Source organism: Panthera tigris, chromosome B1 (genome assembly GCF_018350195.1).
Source record: "Panthera tigris isolate Pti1 chromosome B1, P.tigris_Pti1_mat1.1, whole genome shotgun sequence".
In the NCBI taxonomy this organism is placed as follows: domain Eukaryota; kingdom Metazoa; phylum Chordata; class Mammalia; order Carnivora; family Felidae; genus Panthera; species Panthera tigris.
The window spans coordinates 149,092,391-149,105,261 of NC_056663.1; the positions used below are offsets into that span (position 1 = coordinate 149,092,391).

Here is a 12,871-nt window from a genome sequence, read left to right on the forward strand (position 1 = left end):
TCAGGTCATGACCTCACAGTTAATGAAATCAAGCCCGCATCCAGCTCTGTGCTGACAGAGCAGAGCCTGCTTGGAATTCTCTCTCTCTCCCTCTCTTTCTGCCCTTCCCTCTTTCTCTGCTCACTCTTCTTCTCTCAAAATAAATAAATAAACGTTATTTAAAAAATAAGTAAGTAAATAAATAAATAAAACAATCACTAGATAGTTCTCATACTTTTTCCTCTACATGTGTTAAAGTGCCTGCTTTTACTTACACGCCTTTCTGTTTTCGCTTAATACAATGATGCTCTGTGTATTAAATTATTACTGTACACAGCATTCATAAAAACAATACTGGTGATAAGAGCACAAAATAGAGCTGTGTATCATTCATCAAACTCACCTATTAGTCATTATTATAATACCTATCACCTGTTCTTCTTGTGATTTTCATTAAATAATTCTTGTGATGATAGACTCTAAAAAGAAAAAAGAAATTGGATAAAGAAATGCTGCTTTACTATGAATGGTAGTAAAGCATTACCTACAGAAACTAGGCCTCCATAGGGAATATTTTCATGTTTAGATATGTGGTTTTCTAGTGGATAACTCAAGAAAAAATCTCTATGTCATTTCCTATTTTTTGTAGGAGAAAACTAGTGGACAACTCAAAATGAAATCTCTGTCATTTCCTATTTTTTGTGGGCAGCAGATATGATACCCAATTATAGTGAATAGAAATTCTAAACATTAGAGTGAGGCAGTACCTTAACAATAGTAATTAGCCTTATTAACCATCAGTACTAGCCTAAGGACTTTACTCCTTAATTAATTAATTTCATTTCTTTACTCCTCACAACGTTCTCATTTTCTATATGAGGAAACTGAGGCACTAAAACGTTGACTTACTCAGGGTCCCACTAAAAGTATGTTTCCCGCCTTCTTTATGATTTTTCTGTTCTATAATTGAAAAGCATGCAAATATAGAATCTTGAGCAAATTTCAGATTATATCAATTTCATATGGCCAATCAAATGTTCAAAAATGTTTAAACAAACTCTATGTGTTTTTCATATATAATGCATCAGATTATAGACAACCAAAATGATATCTGATATGTGTGAGGTACCAAAATTATCCATACAAAACAGGGCAGTCACACTCGTACATCAAACCACTTGCCCAAGAGCAGGGGAGCATCTTTGGTCACTACAAACATGGTCCAATGTCAGTTTTATACCTGGTTATCCACAAACTTTTGTTGACCAAGCTCTTTTCAGGGCCTGTTGCAATTCTATTCTTACACAGGGCTCTCAGACTATTTTCTAGGTTCTTCCTTGACCCCTGGAAGAGAAAGTTCCTCATCACTGCCCTGCTTCCAGGGCCTCCATAAAACCCCACTCCACTTGGTCCCAGGAGAGACAGATGTGTTGGAATTAAGAATAGAAGAGAAATGCTGTATTGTTTAGTTACCATCTTGCCAAGATTCCTTCATTGATTATATTTAGAAATAACATCTAAACTCCTTACCATGGCCAACAAGGCTGACTGTAATCTTGCCCCACCTACCTGGACAACCTCAACTTATACCCTCTCCCTTGCTCATTTTACTTAAGTCACAACAATTTTTTCTACCCCTCAAACTTAACAATCTCATTCTTACCTAGGACCATAGCACCTGGTTTTCTCTCTGTCTAAAATAATTGTCTCCCCTTGATTCTCAACTTTTCATCTTTCAGGTCCCACCCAAATGTCACCTGTTCTAAAAGGACTTATTGGATCATTCAAATATTGTCCCCTGAATCACTCTGTAGCATTATTTTATTTTATATTCTTTTTATTACCTAACACTATCTCAAATTATCATATTTATATATTTATTTCTTGGTCTACTTATTATCTGTTTCCTCCACTAAATTTCCAAATATAAATCTAATCTGTTTATAGTTTTATTTCAATAGATATCTATTGAATAGATGAACATATTCCAATGCTTTGTAACAAAAGGAAAGTGTAAACTACATATTTGCGATACCGATATTGAGTCAGTGATATTGAAGGCCTGTCTTTGCCAAAGTTAAAGCCATAGACAGTGAAATTTGTTGTTGGGTGCCCTGTGAAGGTCCTGCTGTGGGAAATCACTCATTAGGTTAAAATCAGGAACAGTTGAGAAAATGATTCTTATATAAAATTTCTGAGAGATTTTTACATATCCTGCTTCAAACCCATCAGTAGCATATACCTGAAAGAGCAGGGAAAATGGTGTGTAGTACAGCCATGAAGGGGGGCCCATAGTTAAAAAGAAAGAAAGAAAAAAAAGAAATATCTCACCTTTGGGGACATTTCTGTTAAGTTTTATGACACTGATGTTCAATAGAAAGCTGAACACGGAAGGCAATCTCTATCAGTTGGTCCTTTGAATTCACCTCTTCAAAATAAATACTGTATTCTTCCCTATCATGCTATTGTTAGGAAACAAATATTCTTGCCTTACCTTACCACATAATTTATTGATTTGAAGACATTTGTGAATAAACCTAGCTAATATAAAGATAATTTTCAAAAAGACATGTTTAGTATACATTTCATCTTTTTCTTTTTCATTTTTTAAAATATAATTTATTGTCAAATTGGTTTCCATACAACAGCCAGTGCTCATCCCAACAAGTGCCCTCCTCAGTGCCCATCACCACTTTCCTCTCTCTCCCACCCCCCCCATCAACCCTCAGTTTGTTCTCAGTATTTAAGAGTCTCTTATGGTTTGCCTCCCTCCCTCTAACTTTTTTTCTTCCCCCTCTCCCTCCCCCATGGTCTTCTGTTAAGAAGAAAGTGAGAAAGAATGCATCTTTTTCTTAAATGGGTCACAATCTAGGAAAAATTTAATATTATGTATTCAATGATATTAAGGATTTATTAACTATTGGCATGCAGGTAGTAATAAAATAAAACAATTTAGCCATTTAATGGTAGCTGGTAAAGTTGAATGATGTGTACACGGGGTTCATTACATTCTTTTATTTGCTATTGTGTATGTTTGGAGTTCTCCACAATAAAAATTTTTAAAAAAAAATTTTAAAGAAAACGTTAGTCTTTATTCATTTTATTTTTTAACAGATAAATGAAACATTTCATGGATCTAAACTGAGAAGACAGTATGTCAAATCTCATGTTGTCCAAGTAAGGTATGTAAAATAGCCCAAGAGGCACAGAGCAGAAAATTCTGTCCTTTACCTTCATGCCTCATACTTAACAGCATATATTTGTTTGGTATAAATTGAAAGGTTGAAATAAATTTTAGTTTGAGGCTTCAAAACTACTAGCATTTTCAAATGTGAAAAAAGGTATTCAAGATCTTTTGGAAAATTATCCAACCAGAACCAAGAATTCCAACTGATTATGAGTCTCAGGCAAAGGCTCAATGTATTTATATTTTATTTGAACGCACAAGGTCAAAAAGCAAATCTAAAATCAGGAGATGATTTCAACAGAAGAAAAGAATGGGTAAGATAAGAGAGCCACATATAGAATATCTGACCTAGGAGGTACAAACTAGTAGATATGAGCCAAATCTAGCTTAGAGTTATGGATTAAATATAAAAGTTGATAACATCCATGAATATGAAATTAAAAGGAGCATAAGTGAAAAACAGGAAGAATTAAAACATAATATATTAGAAATTCTAAAAAATAAAAAAATAAGTAAAAGTTGAGAAATATCATATAAAAGACATAATTTTCAGAATGTGTTGAAAAATAAAAAGAGATCTGACATTACAGGGCCTCATCCCCACATGGTAATAATGCACTGAAACTGAGGCCACACACTGGCAATTCCCAACGCTCCCATGATGTGTGCATATGTACTTCAACCCTATCAGCTTCACTCCTCTCCTTTACTGGCCCCTCTAGAAATCCAATTCTACAGCTATTGTCTAGCAGCGATGTTTATCTAAATACTGGTGAGGCACAGATAACCTAGGAACAGATAACCTGCAATAGATATGAAAAAATAGTAATTACAAGCACAAATTAAAGAAAGTTAATATGTTTTAGAATCTCCCCTCCCTAAAACTAGAACTTTTTCTGTTTAATTTTCCCAGTTTATTTTTAAATAATCCAGGCTCTTAACCAGTAGCCCCCCAAGACTTTATTGATATTAAATCATTTAACCTGATAACAACCCTGTATGATATGTACAGATCAGTTTCTTATTTTACAAATAAGAATACTGAAGCAAAGGTAGTTTAAGTGACTTGCCGAGGTCACACATTTAATAAATAATAAAGCTGTAGTTTGAACCAAAGTAGTCATATCTAGATGACTGCATCAACTTTAGCTTTCACTCCTGTTCCATGACAATCCATTCTCCACACAGCAAAGTGAATTTGAAGAGCACAATATCATCCTACTTAATATCCTCTGACAGTCTCTCATAAATTCCAAATTCCTTATACAGTCCACATGATCCTCCCTGATCTGGCCTTGCCTCTCTCTGACCTCACTTCAAAACTCCCATGAAATAAAGGACCATAATGTTTTTAAAGGCTGGGGTGATGGGGTATCTTAGGTCATCTGTGTTTGCTAACTGGTTTTTCCCAAGGAAAAGTAAAGTTCTCGTATTGTCATGACAGGAGGTAGTTTGACCATTTGGAGTAAGTAAAGTGCCTACCAAAGTTAGGCCCCACCTGTCTCACAGAAACTGAGAGATAGAGTCTCTATCTCTTTTGATGGTTACATTTCAGAGATGGCTTTTGCGTCCTTGAGAAAGACATTTCTGGGGCTGTCAAACTGCAAGAGGCTTTTAAAAGGTTTGCCTATAGTTCAAAGAGGCAGAGAAAGAATTTATAACTTTTCTAAAGTAAATGCTCTATAAGGAAAGGGATATTGAGGTCTAGAGTCAGAAAGAAGACTTTAATAAAACTGAGGGAAGTATTAAGTCTCTCTTGCTCAGGGCCTTTGTACTTGATGTTCCTTCTTTCTGGGACATACCTCCCCCATTTCTTCTCATGACTCACTCTTTCTTGTCATTAGGATCTCACCTCAAAGAGGCCTTCCCTGAAGCTGTCTAAAATGTTCTCATCTCTAATCTTCAAGTCATTGCTGTCTCCTTCATAGAACTCATTTTTAAGATTATTTTATTTCTTCATTTTCCTGTTTGTCTGTGTCTCTTAGTAGCATGAGAGAAGGCACCTGTGGTCTTATATGTTCATAGCTGATGTAGCTCTGGTCCCTAGAACTCTGCCTGATATATTGCTTGGACAATATACATTCATTGAGTGAATGAATGAATGAATGAACTGAAACTTCAGGAATGGAAAGGAAAATACTGTGGCAAAGAATTAAAAGCATTTGTCATATAAAACTAAAGATTATTTTATGGGTCAAGCGAAGGTAAGATCAAAATAACTTTTAGTTCATGTTTTTGGTGGAAAAGAGGATCTTATGACTCTTGATGATGTCAGATTAAGAATCCATATGTCTATATTTAGTTTAGTTTTAGATTGTTATTTGACCCAGGAGAAAAGTTCAGAGTGACATCCACGGTTGGACAAAATCTTTAAAATAAACAAAGCAATATAATATGTCCTTGTCTATTCCATGAGAAATAAAGGGTTCATCTCTACAAATCACAGAAGAAATATTAGCACTGCACAGGCATAATAGCAAAAGAACTGAGAATACTTAATAAATTAACATTCAACTACTAAATGCTTAATACTGTACAAAAGGAAATGGAAAGAATACATGTATAGTGCTCAAAGGAAGAGTGTCTGGTAAAACATAAAGTAGAAAGGGGTGATATAGAAGTTAGCAAATCTATTATCTAGAATTATCCTGCAAAAATACTATTGAAATAATAAAGCTTTATAATTACTCAGAAAACCTTGGATCTTAGCCATGGTTCCTGTTTTGTTCATGGATATTATGAAGGTTTGCAAGTGGATGTTTTCAAGATCTCTCTTGAGTCACATACTTTGAGGTTGTTGTGGATTTTCAAATATACAAATGTAGACAAATGCCTGGGAAGAGGGGAGGAGGTAGACAAACAGAGAATAGAGCAGAATAGACATCCCATCAAGTCAGTAATAATACCCCCCTTTTAAAACTTCTGATTTATACATTTACATCTTCAAGTCAGAATTACAAATAAAACAAATCCAGTCTAATGTGTTTGCTCAGTCACAATTTCCAACAGACGACAAGAACGGGCCCACCCTTGCAAGTTGTGCCTCCACCAAAAACCAAACAAACAAAAAGCACTCAAGATAATAAATGATTCTCTCATCTCACCTGTTATGTTTCATTTTGTTATTTGCTATCAGCCTTACATAGCACGTCCATGGTGGATTTTTGATACAAAGACATATTTATATTAATAAGTATATTTTGCACAGCACTGAGATTTACAAAATACCTCCGTATACATTACTTTATATGGTGTGTACAATAGCCCAGGAAATACTATTATCCCCATTACAGAGATGAAGAAATTTGTAAGTACAGAGAATGCGAACAGCTTGCTGTAGTCAGGGAATTGGCAGATGGTGAATCTAGAATACAAACTCAGTTCCCTGACTCTAAATCATACTCTCTTTACAGTTCACCATGTCCACAAAGTGCCATTTCCACTCCCTTGAGAGTGCAATAGCTGCCAGGAGCTCTATTTAACAAAATTATAAAATGACTCCTCTAAGAATGATCGAGGCTCAGTAATAAAAGCGTAATTTATTTGTCTCTTCTGTTCTACAGCCGAGCCCAAGGGAAAGTGATAATACATGCTGTGCTGAAGTTTAAGTCCTGTTTTAAAAATAATGCAGCAAAATTTTGGGATACAATTGAAACCATTTTATATCAGAAGCTAAAGGGAAAACCTGGGTCTTTATGTATAGATTCTTCTTCATTTAAATTTTCAGGTAAGCATTTTTATGTATGGTATAGAATGATTTTCATCTTTTAATTTTAATATTGCGTTCTGTTATAAATATGAAAACACTTCCCTCCTTAAACGTAATTTCATATGCAATGATTATTGCTTTCAACCACTGTTAAAGTAATCAGGGTCCATGTCAATCAATTTCTTGATATAGTATCATTCTTGTATTCTTGGAATTAAACCTTACTTGATGACAGAGTTTAAAAAAAAAAGTAGGGCCTCAAATAACATTTCCTTAGAAAACAAGGCAGCCTTAAACTCTTAATAGCTTGTTCTGTGGGTCATGATTTCTCCCTCAGTTCCTTTGGATATCTCAAGAATCTAGACTCCTGGGGCGCCTGGGTGGCGCAGTCAGTTGGGCATCCGACTCCAGCTCAGGTCATGATTTCACGGTTCGTGAGTTTGAGCCCTGCGTCGGGCTCTGTGCTGATATCTCAGAGCCTGGAGCCTGCTTTGGATTCTGTGTCTCCCTCTCTCTCTGCCCCTCCCCCGCTCACACTATGTCTCTCTTTCTCTCTCTCTCTCTCAAAAATAAAGATTAAAAAAAAATTTTTAAAAAAAGAATCTAGACTCCTACATTACAGAAATGAGTTTGAATCTCTTTAACATCAAACCTACTTCCTGATGGGCCTTTAATGGGCTTTGTCTCTCTCACTCTTAAGTACAATGTATTTTTTTTATTTTTTTTAAATTCCAGTGTAGTTAACATACAGTGTTATACTAGTTTCAGGTGTGCAATTGCATAAACCAGTTCTTATTCTTGGTCATCTAACAGTATTGTGAAAGACAGCTTCTAAAAGGCAGGGACAAGTGTCCCATAATATTCATTCCCAGGATAATGAGTGTCTCTCTGGTCTTCATAAAAGGACAGCCAACGCTCAGCACAGCTAAGCTCAGCTATCAGTTCTCAGCTACAACAAATTTGACCAAGGGCAGAAAAGTATCCCTGCCCCTATAGGAAGGACTAAAAGGATGAAATGTTTGTGAAAAAAATAAATCTAGGCCAAGGGTTCATTTGCGTAGAACATCAAAAGGATCAAAAAGCAAAACCTGAACATGCTTCTCCTGGATAAGAAGTCATCGTGTTGTTGAAATGTGACTCTCCTCAGGTTATTAGATGCTTTCTCTTAGAACCTTCCTTCTCACACAGCTTATCCTGTGTGTGGTGACCTCGAAAGAACAGAGAAATAAAGCAGATCTGCAAATTAGTGAAAAAACAATCTGGCTTCTTTTTCTAAGTCTAAAGTCAATCATCCCAAATAAAAATCCTTTAAATTCTGCCCTCCATTTTAACATTAACAAAGAAAGCATGTAAGTCCATATCCAACTTAAAAAATCGCTGAGAGAGGTTGAAATCAAATATTAGGAAATATTAGTTTTAACAGTTATGAAGTACTGTACAAATACTTTTGCTAGGCACTGCGGGGACTTGAAAGAGAAAAAGAGTATTGTTCCTCTCAACAAAAAAGTTTATAAAATAAATAAATACATATACAAGTATACACATTTAACCTCACACTGATTCAGTGTATATGAAAGACATAATTGGTATCATTATTACATAAATACGTTTTAAGTTTATCCAGTAGAAAGTGTGATGTGGATTGGACCTAATGCTGTCATCAGCTGGTAAAATCAAACAGCAATTGCAAGTTCCTAAATGAGAACAGCTGAAAACTGGTTTTGTCAACAACATGCCCCAAGCCCAGGTTTCTCAGTCAACTGGTGTGTAAACCCTTGTCATCACTTTTGGCCAGCAGTCCCAGCAGAGGACAGATTCCTTTAACACGGGTCTCAGAGAAACCGGTTCCTTTCCTTCAGAGCACTTTCCAGGGTTTAATTACGTATTCACTAAAATGATTATTTGATTACTGACCATCTCTTCCATAAGTCATGTACTTGTTTGCTCACCATTACATCTTCAAGCCTATGCAGGGGCTGGCATATAGCAGCAAGTGATTGTTGGCTGAACTGATGAATTCCACAATATCAAAGCTGCAACTGAAAACCAAAGTAGGAGAGAATATATATAGCCTTTCGCATCTAAGGTTCCACAAAGAATTAAGCCCTAACAAAAATGATGTGAGTGCCTGTTGTCAGTTCTCTTAAGAATGATACATAGGATGATTCCAGATTCATAAAAGAGAACTTCAGATAGATAAAGAGGATTAAGAGTACACTTATCTTGATGGACACAGAGTAATGTATAGAATTATTGAGCATTATACTGTACACCTGAAACTAATATAACAATGCATGTTAATTATATTTCAGTAATAAAAGGGGGGAGTTCATTCATTTCATAAAAATGAAAGCTCCCCACGGCATTAGAGCTTAATTCTCTTCCAGAATCCCAATTAAGGAGGGCTGATCGCAAGTCTGGCACATGTAGGCAGACACTGCCACTCCCAGATTTAGGATGGAAGGAGTGCTTCAATTATTGAGAACCATGAACACAATGTTTACTTTAATTTTCCAGTCATTCTTGAATTCCAGGAAAAATGACATTCTACTACCTTCCAAGGTACTAACAAGCAGTATTTATGGGACTGTATCCTTCAGTGATAGAGAATGTTTTCTCCATCAATTCTAAACTGAATAGATCAAAGATTTTCAAGTTGACTGGTTAGTATAAAACCTAGAAAAACCATTGATGGCATAGTTTTCCCCTGCCCATGAAACAATAGGTTCCTAAAAAATCTCTTATAAGGCAAATTCCTTAACCTAATACCATTGACTTCAATGGGAAAAATTTTTATGCATTCCAAAACACCTGAATTTATATTCACTTATGCTTAAACACTATCACATTCTTTTAAAATAGAGATGATAACTTCAATAGGTAAAATTGGTTAACATAGCCAATTTTCCTTTATTACTTATTTTATAAAATGACTACTTCCATGATCTTGTTATTTTATAGTATGATAACCAAAACAAAACATATATATGATACTTAATGTTTATGTAATTTAAATTTTAATACACAAAAGAGGGGAGAAAAAAGAACAAGTAAAACAATGCAAACGATATCTCACTATGATGTACTTCACTATCACTGCCATAAACTATCACACCAAGAGCTAAGGAAAAAATGTAATGCTAGACTAGATGTACCAACTACACAACTGCAAGAATGACCAGATGGTGGCCCTCTCCTGAAAGCTCTGGAAGGAAAAATTCAAGTCATTCCTTGTAAATGTGAAGAAATGCCTCATAAGCATTTTAAACGAAATACCTTATAAAGTTAAATGCTCATAATTTTAATAATCATATTTAAAAATAATAATCATTTCAACAAAAAATACCTTGTACATACTGGTACACTTAATTATCTATCGAATAGGTATGAGAAATATTTTAAATATTTATACTAAATCATAATTGGTTAAAGTAAAAACTCAAATTATGTGGAAGTAATAGAAAGAATAATAACAGAACTTTATATACAAGGATGACAGTCCTGACTCACTATTAAGAGTTTTATGAGAAGAAGAGTGAAACTCTGGCCTACCACTCATTTGTGAGCAGCTGGCCAACACTGAGATATGGATAATGATTTAGTAAAACACACTTCTTTCATGTGGCTTGATCCTGAGACAATGCATGGCTTCATTCGTACCATGCTTTAAGGAACTGAACTAACTAATCATACTTTGATAAATCCTAGAGGACATTTTTAAAAGCATACTATTGCCCAGAGAGTCCTTTCTTAACCAAGAGCCAATCTTAAGCTCTATAAACCTATTTTATCAGCAAAAGGTTTCTTAAAGTATTTTAACTAGTGTAAGACCTTGACCATTCAAAATTCCTTGGAAATAAATCTTCTAAAAAAGCAAACTTTCCAAAGAGTTCATATTTTATCTTTTTAATAAAACACAAAAAGTCTCTTTAAAATTATTTTTTCAAAAATCTTTCTCAAAATTTCCACCTACTTTTCTGACATCGCTATGGAATTCATTAATATATAGTGGATATTGGGGTGCCTGGGTGTCTCAGTCAGTTAAGCATCTGACTTTGGCTCAGTTCACAATCTCGCGGTTCATGGGTTGGAGCCCCACGTTGGACTCTGTGCTGACAGCTCAGAGCCTCGAACCTGCTTGGGATTCTGTGTCTCCCCCTCTCTCTGCCCCTCCCCTGCTTGTGCTCTCTCTCTCTCTCTCTCTCTCTTTCTCTCTCAAAAATGAACAAACGTTAAAAAAAGAAACATTAAAGTATATATATATACTATTTTATATATATATAAAATATATATATAATATATATATATATATATATATATATATATATATATAGTGGATATTGTAGTGCCCTAAGGGCATTTAGGGAAATGTAGGGTTATTGATGCCTTCAATAAATGATCCCAAGTGTTCAGCTCTCATATTTATTCTTTATATTTTCTTTCTCATACTTCAATGTCAAGCAGAGTTCTTGATGTCACTTGTTTACTCTATGTTCTTTCTTCTAACTCCTCCAAATCTATTTACATATTTCACAGTAACTTATACATAAAAATTAGAAAAGCAAATAGCCTTTGTTTGTTTGTTTGTTTTGAGAGAGAGAGAGAGCAGGGGAGGGGCAGAGAGGGAGGGAAAGAAAGAATCCCAACCAGTCTCTACACTGTAGGCATGGAAACTGACACAGGTCTCCATCTCATGTACTGTCAGATTATGACCGGAGAAAAGCAAATAGCCTTTGAATGAGGGTATTTAATTAATTAATTAATTATAATTTATTATATGTATAATTAATTATTAATTTATAATATAAATTATATTAATTAAATTATAATATAAATATATTATATTATATCCTTAATTAATTATATAAGTTCTAGTGAGTTATTTTTTTAATGTAACTTTTGGCTCGTCAGACACCATCATTTCCTGATTCTTGACTTTATTCCAGAGAAAATGTTGCTAAGTCTCCTGAGAAATGTGGAGCATTATTTCTGATGGTATTTCAAAAGGTCTTCCAATAACCCTAGATATTTAATTAAAATAATATTTCTTTAAGTAATTTTAAAATTCAACCTTGAGCTTAGAGTTTGCAATATACAATATTGAATAACACAACTATGTATTAGACACACCTGGAACACAGACATGTCCTAACTGATATCCAGCATCATCCATCTGAGGTTGGGATAGATCTGTATGATGATTAATTTTATGTGGCAACATTGCTGAACCAGAGGATGCCTAGATATCTGGTTAAACATTATTTCTATGTATACCTGTGAGGATGTTTCCAGAAAATATTAACATTTGAATTGGTGGACTGAGTAAATCTGATTGCCTTTCCCAATGTGGATGAGCATAATCCAACCTATTAAAGGTCTGAATAGGATAAAAAGATAAAGGGTAAATTCTCTCTCCCTCTGCCTGACTTTGAGCTAGAATATTGGTTTTCTCCTGCCCTTGTTCTGGGATTTACACCATTGGAAGTCTATTTCCCAGGCCATTGGATTTGAACTGGAATTACATCACTGCTTTTGTGGGTGTCCAGCTTGCAGATGGCAGGTCACAGGACTTCTCAGCCTCCATAATTTCCTGTGAGCCAATTCCTCCTAATGCATGGATGAATGAATGAATGAATGAATGAATACTTCTATTTCTCTAGAAAACTCTAATATAAATTCCCAAAGTGCACTTCCAATCACCATCAAGCCCAAATAATCTTAAGTTTGAAACGGGTTTCAGACAGCCTATTTGCCTCACATAATCCTAAAAGGCCAATTGTACATATAGCTAGACTAATGCTCTTGTCTCTCTTCAAATTTGTCCTAGCTTGTTTGCTTTCATTTCCCAAGAACCTAAGCCTTTTTAGCCACTGCACTCATGTCCAGCTTGAGTGAGTTATAACATAATCAAAATTAAGAGTGATGAGTTTTAGGTTAAAGAACTCCATTTTGGGAAAAGAAAAAAAAAAGGAGAGAGAGAGAGTTCCACTTTGGGG

General features: G+C 34.9%; 1 protein-coding gene across 1 annotated transcript in view; it reads left to right on the top strand.

Moving 5' to 3' along the window:
* LOC102960077 (transmembrane protease serine 11C-like) overlaps window positions 1-12,871 on the top strand; it is a 50,958-nt gene that overhangs the window by 16,815 nt on the left and 21,272 nt on the right. Inside the window, exons 4-5 of the mRNA XM_007086954.2 lie at window positions 3,094-3,161; window positions 6,730-6,893. Coding sequence (XP_007087016.1) covers window positions 3,094-3,161; window positions 6,730-6,893 — 232 coding nt within the window. The remainder of the gene's footprint in view (window positions 1-3,093; window positions 3,162-6,729; window positions 6,894-12,871) is intronic.